General features: G+C 47.8%; 2 protein-coding genes across 4 annotated transcripts in view; one reads left to right on the top strand and one right to left on the bottom strand.

Moving 5' to 3' along the window:
* The window catches only part of CMSS1 (cms1 ribosomal small subunit homolog), a 600,650-nt gene that overhangs the window by 310,536 nt on the left and 265,375 nt on the right, over positions 1–24,739 (bottom strand). The window lies entirely within an intron of this gene.
* Positions 1–24,739, top strand: part of FILIP1L (filamin A interacting protein 1 like) — a 504,217-nt gene that overhangs the window by 235,227 nt on the left and 244,251 nt on the right. For all 3 annotated transcript variants that reach the window (XM_063956250.1, XM_063956251.1, XM_063956252.1), the window contains one exon: positions 12,495–12,668. In XM_063956250.1, the coding sequence (XP_063812320.1) occupies positions 12,495–12,668 (174 nt within the window). The remainder of the gene's footprint in view (positions 1–12,494; positions 12,669–24,739) is intronic.

Raw genomic sequence — 24,739 nt, 5'->3', positions numbered from 1 at the left:
GGTCCAATATGCATCTTCAAGGTTGGGGTAATTGTGTAAATCAAAGCACATTCACTGCAGCAACTATATAATAAGGTTTCCCAAGGTGAGTGGGCTTTATTACTACTAGGTTTCCCCCTATGGCTGCTATGAGTCTCCCAAACATTCTGTGAGAGTAGGACACTGTGGTAGAAAGATGATGTTTACTTTTGGCAATTTTGTTGCATCAGAAAATAAGATTTTACTTACCGATAAATCTATTTCTCGTAGTCCGTAGTGGATGCTGGGACTCCGTCAGGACCATGGGGGATTAGCGGCTCCGCAGGAGACAGGGCACAAAAATAAAAGCTTTAGGACTAGGTGGTGTGCACTGGCTCCTCCCCCTATGACCCTCCTCCAAGCCTCAGTTAGGATACTGTGCCCGGACGAGCGTACACAATAAGGAAGGATATTGAATCCCAGGTAAGACTCATACCAGCCACACCAATCACACCGTACAACCTGTGATCTGAACCCAGTTAACAGTATGACAAACGTAGGAGCCTCTGAACAGACGGCTCACAACAATAACAACCCGATTTTTTTTTTTTTTTTGTAACAATAACTATGTACAAGTATTGCAGACAATCCGCACTTGGGATGGGCGCCCAGCATCCACTACGGACTACGAGAAATAGATTTATCGGTAAGTAAAATCTTATTTTCTCTGACGTCCTAGTGGATGCTGGGACTCCGTCAGGACCATGGGGATTATACCAAAGCTCCCAAACGGGCGGGAGAGTGCGGATGACTCTGCAGCACCGAATGAGAGAACTCCAGGTCCTCCTCAGCCAGGGTATCAAATTTGTAGAATTTTACAAACGTGTTCTCCCCCGACCACGTAGCTGCTCGGCAGAGTTGTAATGCCGAGACCCCTCGGGCAGCCGCCCAAGATGAGCCCACCTTCCTTGTGGAATGGGCCTTGATAGATTTAGGCTGTGGCAGGCCTGCCACAGAATGTGCAAGTTGAATTGTGCTACAAATCCAACGAGCAATCGTCTGCTTAGAAGCAGGAGCACCCAGCTTGTTGGGTGCATACAGTATAAACAGCGAGTCAGATTTTCTGACTCCAGCCGTCCTTGAAATATATATTTTCAATGCCCTGACAACGTCCAGCAACTTGGAATCCTCCAAATCGCTAGTAGCCGCAGGCACCACAATAGGCTGGTTCAGGTGAAACGCTGAAACCACCTTAGGCAGAAACTGAGGACGCGTCCGCAGTTCTGCCCTGTCCGAATGGAAAATCAGATATGGGCTTTTATACGATAAAGCCTCCAATTCTGACACTCTCCTGGCTGAAGCCAGGGCCAGTAGCATGGTTACTTTCCATGTAAGATATTTCAAATCCACCGATTTGAGTGGCTCAAACCAATGGGATTTGAGAAAATCCAAAACTACATTAAGATCCCACGGAGCCACTGGGGGCACAACCGGGGGCTGTATATGTAGTACTCCTTTTACAAAAGTCTGGACTTCAGGAACTGAAGCCAATTCTTTCTGGAAGAAAATCGACAGGGCCGAAATTTGAACCTTAATGGACCCTAATTTGAGGCCCATAGACAATCCTGTTTGCAGGAAATGTAGGAATCGACCCAGTTGAAATTCCTCCGTCGGGGCCTTCCTGGCCTCACACCACGCAACATATTTTCTCCAAATGCGGTGATAATGTTGTGCAGTCACCTCCTTCCTGGCTTTTACCAGGGTAGGGATGACCTCTTCCGGAATGCCTTTTTCCCTTAGAATTCGGCGTTCAACCGCCATGCCGTCAAACGCAGCCGCGGTAAGTCTTGGAATAGACACGGTCCCTGCTGAAGCAGGTCCCGTCTTAGAGGTAGAGGCCACGGATCTTCCGTGAGCATCTCCTGAAGTTCCGGGTACCAAGTTCTTCTTGGCCAATCCGGAGCCACGAGTATCGTTCTTACTCCCCTTTGCCGTATAATTCTCAGTACTTTTGGTATGAGAGGCAGAGGAGGAAACACATACACTGACTGGAACACCCACGGTGTTACCAGAGCGTCCACAGCTATTGCCTGAGGGTCTCTTGACCTGGCGCAATACCTGTCCAGTTTTTTGTTGAGGCGGGACGCCATCATATCCACCTTCTGCTGAGGAAGTCCGCTTCCCAGTTGTCCACTCCCGGAATGAACACTGCTGACAGTGCTATCACATGATCTTCCGCCCAGCGAAGAATCCTTGCAGCTTCTGCCATTGCCCTCCTGCTTCTTGTGCCGCCCTGTCTGTTTACGTGGGCGACTGCCGTGATGTTGTCCGACTGGATCAACACCGGCTGACCCTGAAGCAGGGGTTTTGCCAGGCTTAGAGCATTGTAAATCGCTCTTAGCTCCAGTATATTTATGTGAAGAGACATCTCCAGGCTTGACCACACTCCCTGGAAGTTTCTTCCCTGTGTGACCGCTCCCCAGCCTCTCAGACTGGCATCCGTGGTCACCAGGACCCAGTCCTGTATGCCGAATCTGCGGCCCTCTAACAGATGAGCACTCTGCAACCACCACAGAAGAGACACCCTTGTCCGTGGAGACAAAGTTATCCGCTGATGCATCTGCAGATGCGATCCGGACCATTTGTCCAGCAGATCCCACTGAAAAGTTCGTGCGTGGAATCTGCCAAATGGAATCGCTTCGTAAGAAGCCACCATTTTTCCCAGGACTCTTGTGCATTGATGCACAGACACTTTTCCTGGTTTTAGGAGGTTCCTGACAAGTTCGGATAACTCCCTGGCTTTCTCCTCCGGAAGAAACACCTTTTTCTGAACCGTGTCCAGAATCATTCCCAGGAACAGCAGACGTGTCGTCGGGGTCAATTGAGATTTTGGAAAATTCAGAATCCACCCGTGCTGTTGCAGCACTACTTGGGTTAGTGCTACTACGTCCTCCAGCTGTTCTCTGGACCTTGCCCTTATCAGGAGATCGTCCAAGTAAGGGATAATTAATACGCCTTTTCTTCGCAGAAGAAACATCATTTCGGCCATTACCTTGGTAAAGACCCGAGGTGCCGTGGACAATCCAAACGGCAGCGTCTGAAACTGATAATGACAGTTTTGCACCACAAACCTGAGGTACCCTTGATGTGAAGGGCAAATTGGGACATGCAGGTAAGCATCCTTGATGTCCAGGGACACCATAAAGTCCCCTTCTTCCAGATTCGCTATCACTGCTCTGAGTGACTCCATCTTGAACTTGAATTTTTGTATGTACAGGTTCAAAGATTTCAGATTTAGAATAGGTCTTACCGAGCCGTCCGGCTTCGGTACCACAAATAGTGTGGAATAATACCCCTTTCCCTGTTGTAGGAGGGGTACCTTGACTATCACCTGCTGAGAATACAGCTTGTGAATGGCTTCCAATACCGTCGCCCTGTCTGAGGGAGACGTTGGCAGAGCAGACTTTAGGAACCGGCGAGGGGGAGACTTCTCGAATTCCAACCTGTAACCCTGAGATACTACCTGCAGGATCCAGGGGTCCACCTGTGAGTGAGCCCACTGTGCGCTGAAATTCTTGAGTCGACCCCCCACCGCCCCTGAGTCCGCTTGTAAAGCCCCAACGTCATGCTGAGGGCTTCTGCTCCTGGGAGGGAGCTGCTTGGTGCACTCTCTTACCCCTTCCTTTGCCTCGGGGCAGATATGACTGTCCTTTTGCCCGCTTGTTCTTATAGGAACGAAAGGACTGCGGCTGAAAAGACGGTGTCTTTTTCTGTTGGGAGGGGACCTGAGGTAAAAAGGTGGATTTCCCGGCTGTTGCCGTGGCCACCAAATCCGATAGACCGACCCCAAATAATTCCTCCCCTTTATACGGCAATACTTCCATATGCCGTTTGGAATCCGCATCACCTGACCACTGTCGCGTCCATAAACTTCTTCTGGCAGATATGGACATCGCACTTACTCTCGATGCCAGAGTGCAAATATCCCTCTGAGCATCTCGCATATAAAGAAAAGCATCCTTTAATTACTCTATAGTCAATAAAATACTGTCCCTATCCAGGGTATCAATATTTTCAGTCAGGGAATCCGACCAAACCACCCCAGCACTGCACATCCATGCTGAGGCGATGGCTGGTCGCAGTATAACACCAGTATGAGTGTATATACTTTTCAGGGTAGTTTCCAGCCTCCTATCAGCTGGATCCTTGAAGGCGGCCGTTTCAGGAGACGGTAACGCCACTTGTTTTGATAAGCGTGTGAGTGCCTTATCCACCCTAGGGGGTGTTTCCCAGCGCGCCCTAACCTCTGGCGGGAAAGGATATAATGCCAATAACTTCTTTGAAATTAGCAGTTTTCTATCGGGGTTAACCCACGCTTCATCACACACTTCATTCAATTCCTCTGATTCAGGAAAAACTACAGGTAGTTTTTTCAGACCCCACATAATACCCCTTTTTGTGGTACTTGCAGTATCAGAGATATGCAAAGCCTCCTTCATTGCCGTGATCATATAACGTGTGGCCCTACTGGAAAATACGTTTGTTTCTTCACCGTCGACACTAGATTCGGTGTCCGTGTCTGGGTCTGTGTCGACCGACTGAGGTAAAGGGCGTTTTACAGCCCCTGACGGTGTCTGAGACGCCTGGACAGGTACTAACTGGTTTGCCGGCCGTCTCATGTCGTCAACTGATTTTTGTAACGTGCTGACATTATCACGTAATTCCATAAACAAAGCCATCCATTCCGGTGTCGACTCCCTAGGGGGTGACATCACCATTACCGGCAATTGCTCCGCCTCCACACCAACATCGTCCTCATACATGTCGACACACACGTACCGACACACAGCAGACACACAGGGAATGCTCTTATCGAAGACAGGACCCCACTAGCCCTTTGGGGAGACAGAGGGAGAGTTTGCCAGCACACACCCAAGCGCTATAAATATATAGGAACAACCCTACAGAAGTGTTGTTTCCTTTATAGCAGCTTAATATATAAATATCGCCAAAAAAGTGCCCCCCCTCTCTGTTTTTTTACCCTGTTTCTGTAGTGCAGTGCAGGGGAGAGTCCTGGGAGCCTTCCTCGCAGCGGAGCTGTGCAGGAAAATGGCGCTGTGTGCTGAGGAGATAGGCCCCGCCCCCTATTTCGGCGGGCTCTTCTCCCGGTGTTTGTGAGACCTGGCAGGGGTTAAATACATCCATATAGCCCCAGGGGCTATATGTGATGTATTTTTAGCCAGAACAAGGTATTATCATTGCTGCCCAGGGCGCCCCCCCCCCAGCGCCCTGCACCCTCAGTGACCGCTGGTGTGAAGTGTGCTGACAACAATGGCGCACAGCTGCAGTGCTGTGCGCTACCTCATGAAGACCGAAAAGTCTTCTGCCGCCGGTTTCTGGACCTCTTCACTTTTCGGCATCTGCAAGGGGGTCGGCGGCGCGGCTCCGGGACCGGACTCCATGGCTGGGCCTGTGTTCGATCCCTCTGGAGCTAATGGTGTCCAGTAGCCTAAGAAGCCAATCCATCCTGCACGCAGGTGAGTTCACTTCTTCTCCCCTAAGTCCCTCGTTGCAGTGAGCCTGTTGCCAGCAGGACTCACTGAAAATAAAAAACCTAATAACTTTTTCTAAGCAGCTCTTTAGGAGAGCCACCTAGATTGCACCCTGCTCGGACGGGCACAAAAACCTAACTGAGGCTTGGAGGAGGGTCATAGGGGGAGGAGCCAGTGCACACCACCTAGTCCTAAAGCTTTTATTTTTGTGCCCTGTCTCCTGCGGAGCCGCTAATCCCCCATGGTCCTGACGGAGTCCCAGCATCCACTAGGACGTCAGAGAAATGTAGTTATTAATGCCTCCTATATATACTAGCTGTATTAGAATATAATGCTAAAGGGCCCTACACACTGGCAGATAAAATGCACGATATGAACGCTCTCGTTCATTAATGAACGAGAACTTGTTCATATCGTGCAGTGTGTAGGCACCAACGATTAATGATGCACAGCCCCGCTCTCGTTAATCGTTGGTGCCCCGTCGCTTGTGCATGCAGGCCAATATGGACGAGATTGTCCATATTAGCATGCAGTGCTATGGAGCCGGGTGACGGGGGGAGTAAAGAAACTTCACTCCCCCCGTCACCTCCCCCCCACCCCCACCCCCCGCCGTCCGGGCAGCACGGACGCAGATCTGCCAGTGTGTAGGGCCCATAAGGCTCAGAATGTTTATTTCTCTAACGTCCTAGTGGATGCTGGGGACTCCGTAAGGACCATGGGGAATAGACGGGCTCCGCAGGAGACAGGGCACTCCAAGAAAGAATTAGGAATACTGGTGTGCACTGGCTCCTCCCTCTATGCCCCTCCTCCAGACCTCAGTTAGAATCTGTGCCCGGACAGAGCTGGGTGCACTTTAGTGAGCTCTCCTGAGCTTGCTAATAAGAAAGTATTTTGTTAGGATTTTTTATTTTCAGAGAGATCTGCTGGCAACAGACTCTCTGCTACGTGGGACTGAGGGGAGAGAAGCAGACCTACTAACTGCGGATAGGTCATGCTTCTTAGGCTACTGGACACCATTAGCTCCAGAGGGATCGAACACAGGAACGCACCCTTGGTCGTCCGATCCCGGAGCCGCGCCGCCGTCCCCCTCGCAGAGCCAGAAGCCGGCGTGTGAAGCAAGAAGACGTCAAAAGCGGCGGCAGAAGACTCCAGTCTTCATATGAGGTAGCGCACAGCACTGCAGCTGTGCGCCATTGCTCCCACATTACACCCACACACTCCGGTCACTGTAGGGTGCAGAGCGCAGGGGGGGGGGGGGGGGCGCCCTGGGCAGCAATTAGAGACCTCTTGGCAAAGTGGGCATATATACAGTTGGGCACTGTATATATGCATGAGCCCCCGCCATTATTTTACACAAAATCGCGGGACAGAAGCCCGCCGCTGAGGGGGCGGGGCTTCTTCCTCAGCACTCACCAGCGCCATTTTCTCTCCACAGCTCCGCTGAGAGGAAGCTCCCCAGGCTCTCCCCTGCAGAAGCACGATAGAAGAGGGTGAAAAGAGAGGGGGGGCACATAAATTTGGCGTAAAAACAATATATACAGCAGCTACTGGGTTAACACTACGTTACTGTGTGATTCCTGGGTCATATAGCGTTGGGGTGTGTGCTGGCATACTCTCTCTCTGTCTCTCCAAAGGGCCTTGTGGGGGAACTGTCTTCAAATAGAGCATCCCCTGTGTGTGTGTGGTGTGTCGGTACGTGTGTGTCGACATGTCTGAGGTAAAAGGCTCCCCTAAGGAGGAGATGGAGCTAATATGTGTGTGAGAGGGTGTCTCTGTCGACAACGCCGACACCTGTTTGGATATGTGTAAGTGCTAAGGTGAATTTATTGCACAAAAGATTAGAGAACAGACAGGAAATCTACCCATGTCTGTCCCTATGGCGCAGAGACCTTCAGAGTCTCACAATGCTCACTATCCAAAATAATGGACACTGATATCGACACGGAGTTTGACTCCAGTGTCGACTACGATAATGCAAAGTTACAGCCAAAATGGCAGAAAAGTATTCAATATATGATTATTGTAATAAAGATGATTTGCATATCACTGATGACTCATCTGTCCCTGACACAAGGGTACACATTTTAAGGGGAAGAAAGCTGAGGTAAATTTCCCTCCTCTCATGAGGAAAAAGAGCGGGAATCTCCAGACAAGAGACTGCAGCTTCCCAAAAAGAATTCTCAGGCAGTATCCTTTCCCCACTAGGGCCAGGATGTGATGGGAATCTTCCCCTAGGGTGTCACGTTTGCCCAAAAGGTAGCCCTAGCTATTCTCAGGGATCCTGCAGATAGCGTGCACATTTTGGTACACTACTCAAACCGGCGATTGTGTCGGCATGGGTTTCTAGCGCTGTGGCGGCGTGGACAGGTACCTTATCAGCAGAAATTGAGACCCTAGTATGTGTATATATATATATATATATATATGTATATATAGAGATATACATATATATAATAAAGATGCTGTCTTAAGAGATATATATCATAAAACATGCCCAAAGAGACATGAGTATACTGGGTCCCAGAGGCAAAGCTATGTCGATTTCTGCTTGACGTATCCTGTAGAATATGCAATGGACAGATGATGCCAACTTAAGTGGCATATGGAAGGCTAAGGATTGTGTGGAGAAAGGTTGTCGGACCTGGTCTCCACAGCTATAGCTGGTAATTCTGATATTTTGCCTTGTATTCCTGCACAGCCTAGGAAAGCACGTCATTATCAAATGCAGCCTTTCGAACAAAGAAACAAGAAAGTCCGAGGTGCGTCCTTTCTTGCTAGAGGCGGGGGCAGAGGAAACCAGCTGCACAACACAGCTAGTTCCCAGGAACAGAAGTCCTCCCCGGCCTCTACGAAAATCCACCGCATGTCGCTGGGGCTCCACAGGCGAAGCTAGGCCCGGTGGGGGCACGCTTTCGTAAGTTCAGCCACAAGTGGGTTCACTCCCTGTTAGATCCCTGGGCAATAGATATTGTGTCTCAGGGATACAAGCTGGACTTTGAGAAGATGCCACCTCACCGACGGCCCTGCCGGCTCCCCCCCCCCCCCCCCCCCTCCCGAGAGGGAAACAGGGTTAACTGCAATTCACAAATTGTATCTTCAACAGGTGGTGGTCAAGGTTCCCCTCCTTCAACAAGGAGGGGGTTATTATTCAACCATGTTGTAGTCCCGAAACCAGATGGTTCGGTCAGACCCATATTGAATTTAAAATCCCTGAACATATACTTGAAAAGTTCAAGTTCAAGATGGAATCGCTCAGAGCGGTCATCGCAAGGGAGGGAGATTTTATGGTGTCTCTGGACATAAAGGATGCTTACCTTCATGTACCCGTTTATCCACCTCATCAGGAGTACCTCAGATTTGTGGTACAGGATTGTCATTACCAATTCCAGATGTTGCCGTTTGGTCTGTCCACGGCACCGAGAATATTTACCAAGGTAATGGCAGAAATGATGGTGCTTCTGCGAAAGCAAGGAGTCACAATTATCCCATACTTGGACGATCTCCTTATAAAGGCGAGGTCCAGAGAGCAGTTGCTGATCAGCGTAGCACACTCTCGGGAGGTGTTACAACAGCACGGCTGGATTCTGAATATTCCAAAGTCGCAGCTGATTCCTACGACGAGTCTGCCCTTCCTGGGCATGATTCTGGACACAGACCAGAAGAAGGTGTTTCTCCCGGAGGAGAAGGCCCAGGAGCTCGTGGCTCTGGTCAGAGACCTCTTAAAACCAAAACAGGTGTCGGTGCATCAATGCACGCGAGTCCTGGGAAAGATGGTGGCGTCATACGAAGCCATTCCCTTCGGCAGGTTCCATGCGAGGACCTTTCAGTGGGATCTGTTGGACAAGTGGTCCGGTTCGCATCTTCAGATGCATCGGCTGATCACCCTATCCCCCAGGGCCAGGGTGTCTCTTCTGTGGTGGCTGCAGAGTGCTCACCTTCGCGAGGGACGCAGGTTCGGCATACAGGACTGGGTCCTGGTGACCACGGATGCAAGCCTCCGAGGGTGGGGGGCAGTCACTCAGGGAAGAAACTTCCAGGGGCTGTGGTCAAGTCTGGAGACTTGTCTGCACATCAATATCCTGGAACTAAGGGCCATATACAACGCCCCGAGTCAAGCGGAGCCTCTGCTTCGCAACCAACAGGTGCTGATTCAGTCAGACAACATCACCGCAGTGGCTCATGTAAACCGCCAGGGCGGCACGAGAAGCAGGGTGGCGATGGCAGAAGCCACCAGAATTCTTCGCTGGGCGGATAATCACGTGCAAGCACTGTCAGCAGTGTTCATTCCGGGAGTGGACAACTGGGAAGCAGACTTCCTCAGCAGGCACGACCTCCACCCGGGAGAGTGGGGACTTCATCAAGAAGTCTTCACGCAGATTACAAATCGATGGGAACTGCCACAGGTGGACATGATGGCATCCCGCCTCAACAAAAAGCTACAAAAGGTATTGCGCCAGGTCAAGAGACCCTCAGGCGATAGCTGTGGACGCACTAGTGACACCGTGGGTGTTCCAGACGGTTTATGTGTTTCCTCCTCTTCCTCTCATACCCAAGGTGCTGAGAATCGTAAGGAAAAGAGGAGTGAGAACAATACTCATTGTTCCGGATTGGCCAAGAAGGACTTGGTATCTGGAACTGCAAGAAATGCTCACAGAGGACACATGGCCTCTGCCTCTCAGACAGGATCTGTTGCAACAGGGGCCCTGTCTGTTCCAAGACTTACCGCGGCTGCGTTTGACGGCATGGCGGTTCAACGCCGGATCCTAGGGGAGAAAGGCATTCCGGATTAAGTTATTCCTACGCTGACAAAGGCTAGGAAGGACGTGACAGCAAAACATTATCACCATATATGGCGAAAATATGTTGCTTGGTGTGAGGCCAGGAAGGCCCCTACAGAGGAATTCCAACTGGGCCGTTTCCTTCACTTCCTACAGTCGGGAGTGACTATGGGCTTAAAATTAGGGTCCATTAAGGTCCAGATTTCGGCCCTATCCATTTTCTTTCAAAAGGAACTGGCTTCCCTTCCTGAAGTTCAGACGTTTGTAAAGGGAGTGCTGCATATTCAGCCCCCTTTTGTGCCACCAGTGGCACCTTGGGATCTTAACGTGGTGTTGAGTTTCCTGAAATCTCACTGGTTTGAACCACTTAGGACCGTGGAGTTAAAATATCTCACGTGGAAAGTGGTCATGCTATTGGCCTTAGCTTCGGCTAGGCGAGTGTCAGAATTGGCGGCTTTGTCATGTAAAAGCCCCTATCTGGTTTTCCATATGGACAGGGCAGAATTACGGACTCGTCCGCAATTTCTGCCGAAGGTGGTGTCATCTTTTCATTTGAACCAACCTATTGTGGTGCCTGCGGCTACTCGTGACTTGGAGGATTCCAAGTTAATAGATGTAGTCAGGGCTTTGAAGATTTACGTTGCCAGAACAGCTGGAGTCAGGAAAACTGACTCGCTGTTTATCCTGTATGCATCCAACAAGCTGGGTGCTCCTGCTTCAAAGCAAACTATTGCTCGTTGGATTTGTAACACGATTCAGCAGGCTCATTGTGCGGCTGGATTGCCGCTGCCAAAATCAGTAAAAGCCCATTCCACAAGGAAGGTGGGCTCTTCTTGGGCGGCTGCCCGAGGGGTCTCGGCATTACAGCTTTGCCGAGCAGCTACTTGGTCGGGTTCAAACACTTTTGCAAAATTCTACAAGTTTGATACCCTGGCTGAGGAGGACCTTGTGTTTGCTCATTCGGTGCTGCAGAGTCATCCGCACTCTCCCGCCCGTTTGGGAGCTTTGGTATAATCCCCATGGTCCTTACGGAGTCCCCAGCATCCACTAGGACGTTAGAGAAAATAAGATTTTACTTACCAATAAATCTATTTCTCGTAGTCCGTAGTGGATGCTGGGCGCCCGTCCCAAGTGCGGACTTCTTCTGCAATACTTGTATATAGTTATTGCTTACATAAGGGTTATGTTATGGTTGCATCAGGTTGTCTGATGCTATGTTGTCGTTCATACTGTTAACTGGGTATGTTTATCACGAGTTATACGGTGTGATTGGTGTGGCTGGTATGAGTCTTACCCTGGATTCCAAAATCCTTTCCTTGTACTGTCAGCTCTTCCGGGCACAGTTTCCTTAACTGAGGTCTGGAGGAGGGGCATAGAGGGAGGAGCCAGTGCACACCAGTATTCCTAATTCTTTCTTGGAGTGCCCTGTCTCCTGCGGAGCCCGTCTATTACCCATGGTCCTTACGGAGTCCCCAGCATCCACTACGGACTACGAGAAATAGATTTACCGGTAAGTAAAATCTTATTTTTCCTGGGATCTAGATTTAATGTGCACTTTGAAAAACATAATTAATTGGAACATAGGTTAATTATCCCTGGCCTTGGTGCAACAGAATGAACCAGAATTGCACACATTCCACTAATAATACCCATAAAACACACACATTAGGTCTACTGCACCCACTGATCCTGGAGCAGTCCAACCGCCTACTGCCTAACTAACCCTTATCTGCTAATTTATGTCCATGCTAGCCAATTCTACATTGGTATGCGCTCTGGCCTGGTACTAGTAGCAGCCACCTAGACTATTGCTCCTCATTAATCTCACTGCACTCAGGAAAAAGTGGAAATGTAACAAAGCTTCTAAACTAAACAGTGGAAACCAATCACCTTCTAGCTACTATCTACCCAGCTAAATGATAGTTACAAGCTGATTGGCTGCCATGGGCTTGATACATTTTTCCCTCAGTTAGGATGGTTTATGTTTCAAAAGTGTTAGGTCTAATTATATTACCTATTCTATTGTATGTGTACCAAAACTAACAAGTGTGGTCACCATTGTCGCCATAACCTCTACTGATCAATAATAAATTTTGCAACATACCATAGAACAGCAGAAACAATGATACAGAACTGTGTAAATGTTATAGGATTTGAGTCACTGTGGTAACAAATTAATAGAAAAGTGCATTTTTGTCACCTTCAGGCACGGGATGAAGTGATATCTGTGCTAAAGGCAGAGAAAATTGACCTGGCTTTACTTGAAGCACAATATGGGTTTGTGACCCCAAAGCGAGTGTTGGAGGCTCTTCAGAGAGATGCGATCCAATCAAATGCTACACAATGGCAAGAGGATATCTATGAAAAGCCAATGTGTGAGGTATGTGAAGCTGGTTAATCCTATGTCAATGCACAGACATTAGAATCACGGGACGCAGTGGAGGGCAATGACCCTTCAATATTATGGGCCTTAGTATACCTATACACTGTTATATTACCTTCTTTGAAAAAAAAAAAAAAAATCGGATTTGGTTGCAATGTGGCGGTGCATTACCTCCCCCTTATATCTTTTAATCTAAACCTCTGCAGGAGCAAGGGGGTGCATGCACGGGATGCATTCAGTTGCCAGTTGAGGGGATCCCGCCGGTCCGGATACCGATGCTGGAATCCCAACACCTGGTGAAATACCAGCGGTCGCAATCCCAACCGCCGCCCGAAATCCCCAGTCAGGTGGTGGTCCACGCCACTACCCGACCGGGTCTGAATCATGGCAAGCGCAGCGAGCCCGTGCGGAGACACATCTGCGCTCGCTGTCAGGATCCCGGCGTCGGCCTCCTGACTGTCTGGATCCCGACAGCCGGGATATCACACTGAATCCGCATGACCACATAGTATTAGACAGGACAGTTTTATAACCTCTATAGAGAGAGAGGGGAATGTGAGGTAATGTAATTGCAAAGCATTCTGGGGAAATAAAGGAAGGAAGAGCAGCTGTTCTAACACACTGACTGCTCTGGGCTCCTGCAAAACCAAGACCAAGGGTGGCTAAGGGGTGGGATAGTGTTGGGTACAGATTACCTTTGTAGGGTGTTTGTAGCACACGGAAGGGTGTCTGCGATGCCATGATCATGCCCCCTGTTATATACACCATAGTAAATGTATACAAAGGGGCAGAGCCACACCTCCAAACACCCAGGCTTGTCCAAAATCTTGGTGGTCCTGCCCAAAGCCCAGGTGGTGCAGAGATTTAGGAAGACACAAAGTAAAGGATAGGATGGGGCACAGGTGGGTATAAGAGAGCACAAAGGTTAGAACGATGACTACTATAACAAACAGTCAAATACTAGTATAATTAGGGTGGCAGAGGCTGGCATAATTCGTGGTTCAGTTTGTGATTCTAAGAGAGCAAGTCTGGTGCAATGACGGGCGCAGGCTTTTATAAACCTAATGTATACCAGTTCAGCTCTCACTAAATGACTTCCTTTCATACAACAGCTCAAAGTCTGGAGTGAAACTCCTACCAGGTTTGTGACGGTGGAGGTGGCGGCTCAGTGTGACAGTTTGTACAAGTGAGGGGTCACATATCCGCAGCAGTTATATTAGTCCTTTTAGCCCAAGGAGTATGCTTCCTAATATAAACCATATATTTATGATACCATTGCCAAAGACACCTTATATCATGAAAAATAATAAAAAGTTAAATTCTTGCTGCCTTACTCTACGTAGAGTACTTTCATATAAAATTAAATTTTATCATAGCTCTAATTCATCAGAGCAGACATAAATCACGGTGTTATTAAGCTTTTAGAACAAAAAATAATATTGGAACTAATGAAAAATAACAGATAATATATTTCTTTGAACTAGCGCTTCAATAGCTGCCAGTCACGTTCCAGGTCTCACTCCTATTTCAGACATAGCACTTTTGTTACAATGTAACCTTTCCAGTTGAACTCTATCTGCTTTCAATTAAAACTTGAAATGTTAACTTGGAAAGACTAATATTTTAGCCATTTACAAAGATGTCTCTCTGTAGGCCTGAAGTGGTAGAAATCCATTCTGACATGTGGACATGATGTCACCACTTGGCCGTATACAGAGCAGGATATTGTCCTGATTCTCATTACGTTTGTTTCTAAATAAAATGTATTGTGGCTCATTTGCTGATTAGGTATTTCTGTAGCCTGAATATCCCTAAATGACTGAGATACCACAATGAATCCGAGCAGGGGGTTTAAGCAAATGAGACAAAGGGCTCGAAATGTGCTGCATACTCTGAATAGGGATATGTAGATCATGGTACTGTGTGACTAGGCATAGCTCACAATAGGTAAAAATCATAAGTTCTACATACACAACAGTGGCCTCCCAGTAACTGATGAGCGTGTATGTGTTATATTGTATGGCATGCATTGTGTTACTACAGCTGTGTCCTAATACACCTGTGGTAATAGGGTCCGAGTTGACAGGGGTCTGGGATTTCGTCCGAGAATGGCTGTATTTTTAAAGCAGCAATCGTTTACAATGCAAAACCAACCCGGTTTCGCCTTGTAAATGACTTTTGTTTTAAAAAAATGGTCAACTCAGACCCTATTACATTTACCCCCTGGTTGCAATATGTCATGTGGAGCAAGACACCTGGGCGAGTGACCCGTGCCGAACAGTGTACCGTCTCTTTTGCTCAAAATGATAATCATATGTGACAAAATGGCTTCATGAGACTGCGCCATCTAATTTGATATGCAACACTTTACTGTGTGCGCAGGGGCGCTTTAAGAGAGGAGAAGGCCTGCGTGCAGCCTCCTCTGTCCGGGCCCCCTCCTCACTGCCGACAGCGCTGCGCATGCAACAGATCTCCAGGAAAATGGTGCAGCGGCCATTTTCCATTCGATTTCTCTACTGCGCATATGCAAAACACCATGAAGATGGCTACCGCGCCATTTTCACAGTGACTCCAACAGTGATGCTGCCATCAGCGAAGGACTCCGGAGGGGCAAGTTTTCAAGAAATGGGTGCAGCATGTGCGGTGTGGGACTCAGGGAACCATGTGCACCGCACACACTGCACCCATTATAAATACGCCAGAGTGTGAGCGACTGAGTCTGACTCTGTATACAAAGCTGCATGCATCTGGCAGATATGGATAGCTTAGCCAACGGCACCTTATATCGGGTGCATTTTGCACTTGCAATTACATGCAGATCCCGTATAACTTCACGGGCGCCATGATCTGCCATGTAGTGGGAGAACAGGTGCTACGCACTGTATACCCAAATGACTGACACTGGACACTGCCATCTAAAAAAAAAACACAACATAAACAAAAGAACAAAAGTGATTTTGGTAAGAACAAGTGGAGCCGAGCCCAAATCCGCACATGTGCACCTACATACACATGGGACAGTGATGGATGGGAAATAGTTACATACAGGATGTAGTTATGTGACCGGCGGTAGGGAGACCGCCAGTCACTATACCGATGCCGGGATCCCGGCCGATGCCGAGCCCGACAGTCGGCATGATAACTAACAGGGACTATTCCTACTCATGGGTGTCCACGACATCCATAGAGTAGGAATAGAACCCGCGGCGAGCCGGTATGGTGACCGGCAGGATCCCAAACGACGGTCATCCGAAGCCAACCTATACATACGTTTTACAATCACACTGCAAGCTGCCAAGTCTCCTGATGTTGATGCTAATATGCAAAGTAATTCCAATGATATAATACTTGGCTCTATACGCCTGTATCTTCCATAATGCATTTGTGCATCACAGCAGAATTCCTCTGAAGCCAATGTAATACTTAGGGGTTCTAGAGAACCTCTTTGCCTGACTGGTCATATTTTAGGGCCATTCCAGACATTACCATGCTCTCAGTTATGCCATAGCCCAGAGTTTCCCAAACTCTGCAATTACAGTCCAGGTTTTAAGGTTTTGCTTAACTATAGGTGACTTAATATGTACCTCAGTCAATTTGATTTAACCATCTGGACTGAAGTATGGATATTCTTAAAATCTGGACTGTAATGGCGGAGTGTGGGAAACTTCCATAGCCCATTCCAATGATGTTACACATTTCCCTCATCACTAAGCCATGCAAAAGCACTAATGTGAGAGGATTACCACTCTTAAGTAAAGCTTGATAGGATAGGTCTGCATAAAGAAAGCACACCTCCCAACTATCCTGATTCAAGTCCTGATCTGAGAGCCATGTCCTGCTTTCGAAATAAGGACAGATATGTTCCACAGGTGGGAAAGTTGGGAGGAGTCTCTTGTTCAACCTGACGGACATATGGAATGGAGTGTGAGGCAGTCCATTCCACATCCATCCCCTGTAGACAACTGGCCACACCCAAGCTGTGACATGGACATACCCTAGTGGTCATGGCTTCAAGGGTTGATAAAATAGAGCTGCACTGCTGGTGGATTTGCTTAGTCGACCAGATTGCTGCTCATCTTGAATGTCTGTCCTGCCATTATTAAAGGTAATGCACCAAACCCAAACCTGTTTCCCTGATATGACCTTATCATAGTACACCTCTACAAGTTGGCGATGAATTTCAGTTGCTGATATGCCCTTTGGATGCAGACATCTGACCACACTACACACCTCAACGTTTGACCATGTTTCTGCCAGCCCCGCCATCTTAAGCTGGGTACACATTAGACTTTTTTTTTTTTTTTTTTTTTAAACGATTGCCCAATTTCCAGCGGATCGGAACGAGAAATCGTTTAAATCATCAAATGCACTACTGCGCACTCCCACGGGTTGTCCATCGCATCTTCAAATCGGTCGTACATGCAGTTCAATCTGAAGATGTGGCTGATGGCCCCATACATTTGGATGCGTCAGGGGAACGATACATTGGGCGGTTGTTAACCAGATCGTGCAGTGTGTATGGGCAGCACGATAAATCGTTGCATCGCATCTGCCATAGCCTGGGTACACAGGTCGTCTTATGTGTACCCAGCTTTACAGCTGATATTGGGAAAGTATGACTGATATGAGGCGCAGTCTAATGGCTGTGAGGGGAAGCAGTGGTCTACCTGCTCTGGTCTGGCAGGAAATAAAATGAACTAGAGTATATTACACATGTAAGAGGTCTTGGGGCAGATGTATTAAGCCTGGAGAAGTGACTGGCTGGTGCGTTATCACCGTCCACTAATCACTTCTCCATGCTTAATACATCTGCCCCCATGTTACTTACAGAACCACCCTTGTACGTAACAATCATAGGGTGCTGTAGTACTGTAGGTACATGTCAGATATAGTATGTATGGCGGTTACAATGTATCATTCCAACGCATCGCACCGTTGGAAGGTGTGTACCCAGCTTAAGGAAGTAAAAGTATAAAATTGTTTAAACAAAACAGAGTAATATTAAAAGAACAAATAAATAAGTAGAACAGCAAAAGCTAATAGAGCATGGGCCCACTGTACATCTCCTCAGACCTGTACACTCGTTCTTCATATTTTGATTCTAATGTAAGATGATAGAATTGGTAAATGTTGTAACGCAGCCATGTCACAGCAATTACTGTATATACACAGAAATATAATGTTACTAAAGAGACCGCAACATAAGCAGATGGATGGAGATAAATCAGTTTCTTTTTTTGGTAGACTGACCCAAAAGACACAAGGCTCTCAAAGAGCTCAGGAGAAAAATAATTCAAACAAATAATAAGATTTTAAACCTACCGGTAAATCTTTTTCTCCTAGTCCGTAGAGGATGCTGGGGACTCCGTAAGGATCATGGGGACAGACGGGCTCCGCAGGTGACATGGGCACTAAGAAAGAACTTTAGGTATGGGTGTGCACTGGCTCCTCCCTTTATGCCCCTCCTCCAGACCCCAGCCAGAGAAACTGTGCCCAGAGGAGATGGACAGTACCAGGAAAGGATTTTAGTTAGTCTAAGGGCAAGATTCTTACCAGCCCACACCATCCACACCGTATAACTTGGGATATACGAACCAGTTAACAGTATGAAACAAAACAGCATCAGTCCGAGACTGAGGAAAACTGTAACATAACCCTTATGTAAGCAAAAACTATAGACAAGTCTTGCAGAAGTAGTCCGCACTTGGGACGAGCGCCCAGCATCCTCTACGGACTAGGAGAAAAAGATTTACCGGTCCTGTCTTAGAGGAAGAGGTCACGGATCTTCTGTGAGCATTTCCTGCAGATCCGGATACCAGGCCCTTCGTGGCCAATCTGGAACAATGAGAATTGTCTGTACTCCACTTTTTCTTATTATTCTCAACACCTTGGGGATGAGAGGAAGAGGAGGAAACACATAGACCGACTGGAACACCCACGGTGTCACGAGGGCGTCCACTGCCACCGCCTGAGGGTCTCTTGACCTGGCGCAATACCTCTGTAGGTTTTTGTTGAGGCGGGACGCCATCATGTCTATCTGGGGCAGTCCCCACTGACTTGCAATCTGTGCAAAGACTTCCTGGTGAGGTCCCCACTCTCCTGGATGTAGATCGTGTCTGCTGAGGAAGTCTGCTTCCCAGTTGTCCACACCCGGAATGTACACTGCTGACAGTGCGCCTACATGATTTTCCGCCCAGCGAAGAATCCTGGTGGCTTCCACCATTGCCACTCTGCTCCTTGTGCCGCCTTGGCAGTTTACATGAGCCACTGCGGTGATGTTGTCTGACTGGATCAGAACCGGTAGGTCACGAAGCAAAGTCTCCGCTTGACGAAGGGTGTTGTATATGGCCCTCAGCTCCAGGACATGGATGTGAAGACAAGTCTCTTGACTTGACCAAAGACCTTGGTAGTTTCTTCCCTGTGTGACTGCTCCCCAACCTCAGAGGCTAGCGTCCGTGATTACCAGAATCCAGTCCTGAATGGCGAACCTGCGACCCTCTAGAAGGTGAGCACTCTGTAGCCACCACAGGAGAGACACCCTGGCCCTGGGGGACAGGGTGATCAACTGATGAATCTGTAGATGTGACCCGGACCACTTGTCCAGTAGGTCCCATTGGAAGGTCCTCGCATGGAACCTGCCGAAGGGAATGGCCTCGTAAGATGCCACCATCTTTCCCAGGACTCGAGTGCAGTGATGCACTGACACCTGTTTTGGCTTCAATAGGTCCCTGACCAGAGTCATGAGTTCCTGGGCCTTTTCTATCGGAAGATAAACTCTTTTCTGGTCCGTATCCAGAATCATGCCTAAGAAGGTCAAACGAGTCGTAGGAACTAACTGTGACTTCGGGATATTGAGAATCCAGCCGTGTTGCTGTAACACCTTCAGTGAAAGTGACACGCTGTTCAACAACTGCTCTCGTGATCTCGCATTTATGAGGAGATCGTCCAAGTACGGGATAATTGTGACACCCTGCTTGCGCAGGGAGCACCATCATTTCCGCCATTACCTTGGTGAAAATCCTCGGGGCCGTGGAAAGCCCAAACGGCAACGTCTGAAATTGGTAATGACAATCCTGTACCGCAAATCTCAGGTACGCCTGATGAGGTGGATATATGGGAACATGAAGGTATGCATCCTTTATGTCCAGGAATACCATAAAATCCCCCCCTTTGAGCGATTCCATCTTGAACTTTAACCTTTTCAAGTATAGGTTCAAGGATTTTAAATTTAAAATGGGTCTGACCGAACCGTCCGGTTTCTGGACTACAAATAGGGTTGAGTAATACCCCCTCCCTTGTTGAAGCAGGGGAACTTTGACCACCACCTGTTGAAGACACAATTTGTGAATTGCATTTAAAACTATCTCACTTTCTGGGGGAGAAGCTGGTAGGGCCGATTTGAAAAACCGGCGAGGTGGCACCTCTTCGAATTCTAGCTTGTAACCCTGAGAAACAATTTCTATTGCCCAGGGATCCACCTGTGAGTGAACCCAGATGTGGCTGAAAAGTCGAAGACGTGCCCCCACTGGGGCGGACTCCCTCAGCGGAGCCGCAGCGTCATGCAGTGGATTTTGTAGAGGCCGGGGAGGACTTCTGCTCCTGGGAACTAGCTGTGGTTGGCAGCTTTTTCCCTCTGCCCTTACCTCTGGCAAGAAAGGACGATCCTCGTACTATCTTGTTTCTCTGTGACCGAAAGGTCTGCATTTGATAATGTGGCGCTTTCTTAGGCTGGGAGGGAATATAAGGCAAAAAATTTGATTTACCTGCCGTAGCAGTGGAGACCAGGTCCGAGAGATCTTCCCCAAACAATTCCTCACCCCTGTAAGGTAAAACCTCCATATGCCTCTTTGAGTCGGCATCAGCTGTCCATTGCCGGGTCCATAGGACTCGTCTAGCAGAAATCGAGATAGTGTTGACTCTAGAACCCAGTAGGTCAATGTCTCTTTGAGCATCCCTCATATATAAGACAGCATCTTTAATATGACCCAGGGTCAATAAAATGGTATCCTTATCCAGGGTATCCAATTCCGCCGATAAGGTATCTGTCCATGCTGCTACAGCGCTACAAACCCAAGCCGACGCTATCGCCGGTCTGAGTAAGGTACCAGAGTGTGTGTATATGGACTTTAAGGTAGCCTCCTGCTTGCGATCAGCAGGATCCCTGAGGGTAGCCGTATCTTGGGATGGCAGTGCTACCTTTTTGGATAAGCGCGTCAACGCTTTGTCTACCCTTGGGGAGGATTTCCACCGTATCCTGTCCTTAGTCGGGAAAGGATACGCCATAAGAATCCTTTTGGGAATCTGCAGTTTCTTGTCTGGAGATTCCCAAGCCTTTTCAAATAACTCGTTCAGCTCATGAGAAGGGGTAAAGGTTACCTCAGGTTTCTTTTCCTTATACATGTGTACCCTCGTGTCAGGGACAGGGGGTTCCTCTGTGATATGCAAAACATCCTTTATTGCAATAATCATATATTGAATACTTTTAGCGAATTTTGGCTGTAACTTTGCATCATTGTAGTCGACACTGGAGTCAGAATCCGTGTCGGTATTAGTGTCTACTATTTGGGATAGTGGGCGCTTTTGAGACCCTGAGGGTCCCTGCGACATAGGGGCAGGCAGGGCCTGACTCTCTGCATAATTCCTGGACTCAGCTTTGTCCAACCTTTTGTGCAATAAATTCACATTAGCACTTAAAACATTCCACATATCCACCCAGTCAGGTGTCGGTGTTGCCGACGGAGACACCACATTAATTTGCTCCACCTCTTCGCTAGGAAAGCCTTCTACCTCAGACATGCCGACACACGCGTACCGACACACCACACACTCAGGGAAACCTCTTATCTGAAGCCAGTTCCCCCACAAGGCCCTTTGGAGAGACAGAGAGAGAGTATGCCAGCACACACCCAGCACCAATGACCCAGGAAAAAACACAATATGTTTACCCAGATAGCGCTGTTTTATCTATTTTGCGTCAAATTATGTGCCGCCCCCCCCCCCCTCTTAAAAACCCTCTTTCACCGTGGTAAGCAGGGGAGAGTCCGGGGAGCTTCCTCTCAGCAGTGTGCTGTGGAGAAAATGGTGCTGGTGAGTGCTGAGGAACAAGCTCCGCCCCCTCAGCGGCGGGCTTCGGTCCCGCTGAAAATTTTCAAAAACTGGCGGGGGTCTCATATATACAGTGCAGAGCCTGTATAACCCTATTTTAGCCAGATTTGGAGGTCCTTATTGCTGCACAGGGCGCCCCCCGTGCGCCCTGCACCCTTACAGTGACTGCTGTGTGTGTGCTGTGTGGGAGCAATGGCGCACAGTGTTACCGCTGTGCGTTACCTCTATGAAGATCTGAAGTCTTCTGCCGCCTCTGAAGTCTTCTTTCTTCACATACTCACCCGGCTTCTATCTTCCGGCTCTGCGAGGAGGATGGCGGCGCGGCTCTGGGACGAACGGCGAGGGCGAGACCTGCGTTCCATTCCCTCTGGAGCTAATGGTGTCCAGTAGCCTAAGAAACAGAGCCTAACATTAAAGTAGGTCTGTTTCTCTCCCCTCAGTGCCTCGATGCAGGGAGTCTGTTGCCAGCAGGCTCCCTGAAAATAAAAAACCTAACAAAATACTTTCTTTTCAGGAAACTCAGGAGAGCTCCCTGTAATGCACCCAGTCTCCTCTGGGCACAGTAAAACTGGCTGGGGTCTGGAGGAGGGGCATGGAGGGAGGAGCCAGTGCACACCCATACCTAAAGTTCTTTCTTAGTGCCCATGTCTCCTGCGGAGCCCGTCTGTCCCCATGGTCCTTACGGAGTCCCCAGAATCCTCTAGGACGTAAGAGAAATATATATGGTTTGTTTTTTTGAACAACAAATATAAATTGAGCTATGTTTTATAACTGCAGTTCTCTAAATATTCTGCTTAAAATACAGAAAAACTATTACGGAAATTATGCCCTTTTGGTTAGCGAAACAGCCAGACAGTCATGTGAGTTTAGGAAGCGGGCTAATGATGGAACACATGGGTGTACAATGCAAGTAAGTCAGTATAGCTTATTAGGGATGTAGTCTGACCGCCGAGATCCCATACCCAACCCTCCTCATTATATGAGCTTATCAAACATCGTTTAAATAGGATTTGGACTTCATTCTGTCCATGTCTCTTGCTGTCTTCAAACCAACCTCTCCCCCACCCCTTTTATTTGTCCCCTTGTCTTGATACCACCAGCAAAATCTAGGGGCCATGGTGACCTGTCCCCTGGGACTCGTTGAGCCCTGGCCTACAGTTACATTATCAATTTACTTTTATCCCGAATTGTGCTGTGGCAAAATTAGCTTCTCCTCCATATATCTCTGAGCGTGTCCCAAAGGGCACCCCAGCTTGTCCACTCTGCATTCCACCTCTTATTTTAGTGCCATAGGCTCTGGATATCTCACACCACACCGTCCCTTTTAGAATGTAAACTCCCAAAGGCAAGGCCCCTGTCGATCCTAGAGCTCATGTTTGCCCCGTAATGTCCTACTCTGAATAATTTGTGATCACTTTGCTAACTGGAATTCATAATTATTATTGCGCTACCTGTAATTGTACAATTATATTTAGGTTTGTATCACATCTGCTATTATGCTTAATTGTATTATTATACGTCTGTATATTCATGTATTTGTTATGGCCATGTGCCTTTGCCGCAGTGTTTAAACATCGGCAACAGCAGCCCGATTTGCACCCTTCATCCGGTCAGATTCGTACCCCTTTTGCTTAAAAGTGCTCACTACCCTTTAGGGTAGTAAACACTTTTGAGCGAGATCCCGCACCAGTAAAGTGCGGCGGGTGATGCGGAAATTCGTCCGAGCAAACAAGTCGCCGCCAATTGAATTCCCCCTATAAACGGTATGTAGTCACTACGTCCACATTCAGAATGTCACATGTCCAAAGTTTCCATATTATGAATGTCTACATTATAAACATGTTAAGGTTATGCTGCGGTTAGGGTTGGGCTTAAATCGGCCCGTCGACTTTCACAAGGTTTACATTTTGAGCATGTCAACATTATATGTAAGTGTTGACAATCTAAATGTCGATATGGTATATCATGGGTGTGGTACAAAATATCAACATTCAGAATGTTAACATGGACGTTATGTGGAGATATGATATGCCGACACTATGCATGCCAACCGGCGGACTGCCGACATAACACTTTTCAACTACGACAGCCCTAACCCAAGTGCAGCCTAACCCTAATGACTGTCAACATTCTCAAAAGTGACATGACAGTGTCAACATCACGTCCATGTTCTGTGAATGTTGACATGTCTGTGTCGAAATGCAAGCCACGCCAACATTCTGAATGTCAGCATTGTGACTACATCCTGTATGCCACACCCCATATACACCTAATTGCCAAGGCCACACAATACAGGCTACTTAGAACAGAACCCTTTGTTGGTAACACTGCATTGCTGGCTACGTTACACAGACCTCACGGAGAGCCACGCTGCCAGCCAGCATGTCCCCAGAAATTAGCATGCTTGCATTAGACAGATTGTGCACATGCCTCACATAGACATACCACATTCATTTCCAAATACCTATTGTGGCACATGCAGCACAAGAACAGGTCACCTACATTACCTGACATTTCCTTTCTGTTAAAGTACCTCATTAGCTCCTAGGGTTTTGGCATTCCTGCATAAATAGCGGCTTATACACATGAACACTGTGATTATATCTGACTATGCCTGGGAAAGTACAAATTCACCAAGACTAATTTCAAGTTCTTAATGACTTTCTGGATCACCATCAAACACTACACCAAAGTTCTTCTGGGCTTCAGAGGTTTCTGCTTCAGGGTTTAGGGATTTGTTTTTTCATTTCATTTGTTGTCAATATGTAAGTGCAACTTCCAAATATACTGATTTATTGGTTATTAAAGTTTTGCCATTAAACAGTAATGGTAGCTCAATATGTATTTACAAGATAGTAAATACCCTTAAAATATAATGTTAAGATAGGTACACACACTTCAATTTTTCCCCAATTATCAGGTCAATTAGCTGATAATTGGCTGGTCAGTCCAATAATTGGATA

This window comes from Pseudophryne corroboree, chromosome 2 (assembly GCF_028390025.1).
Source record: "Pseudophryne corroboree isolate aPseCor3 chromosome 2, aPseCor3.hap2, whole genome shotgun sequence".
Classification (NCBI taxonomy): Eukaryota; Metazoa; Chordata; class Amphibia; order Anura; family Myobatrachidae; genus Pseudophryne; species Pseudophryne corroboree.
Note: the sequence above shows the minus strand (reverse complement) of the source record. Positions and strands in the feature narration are given on the sequence as shown.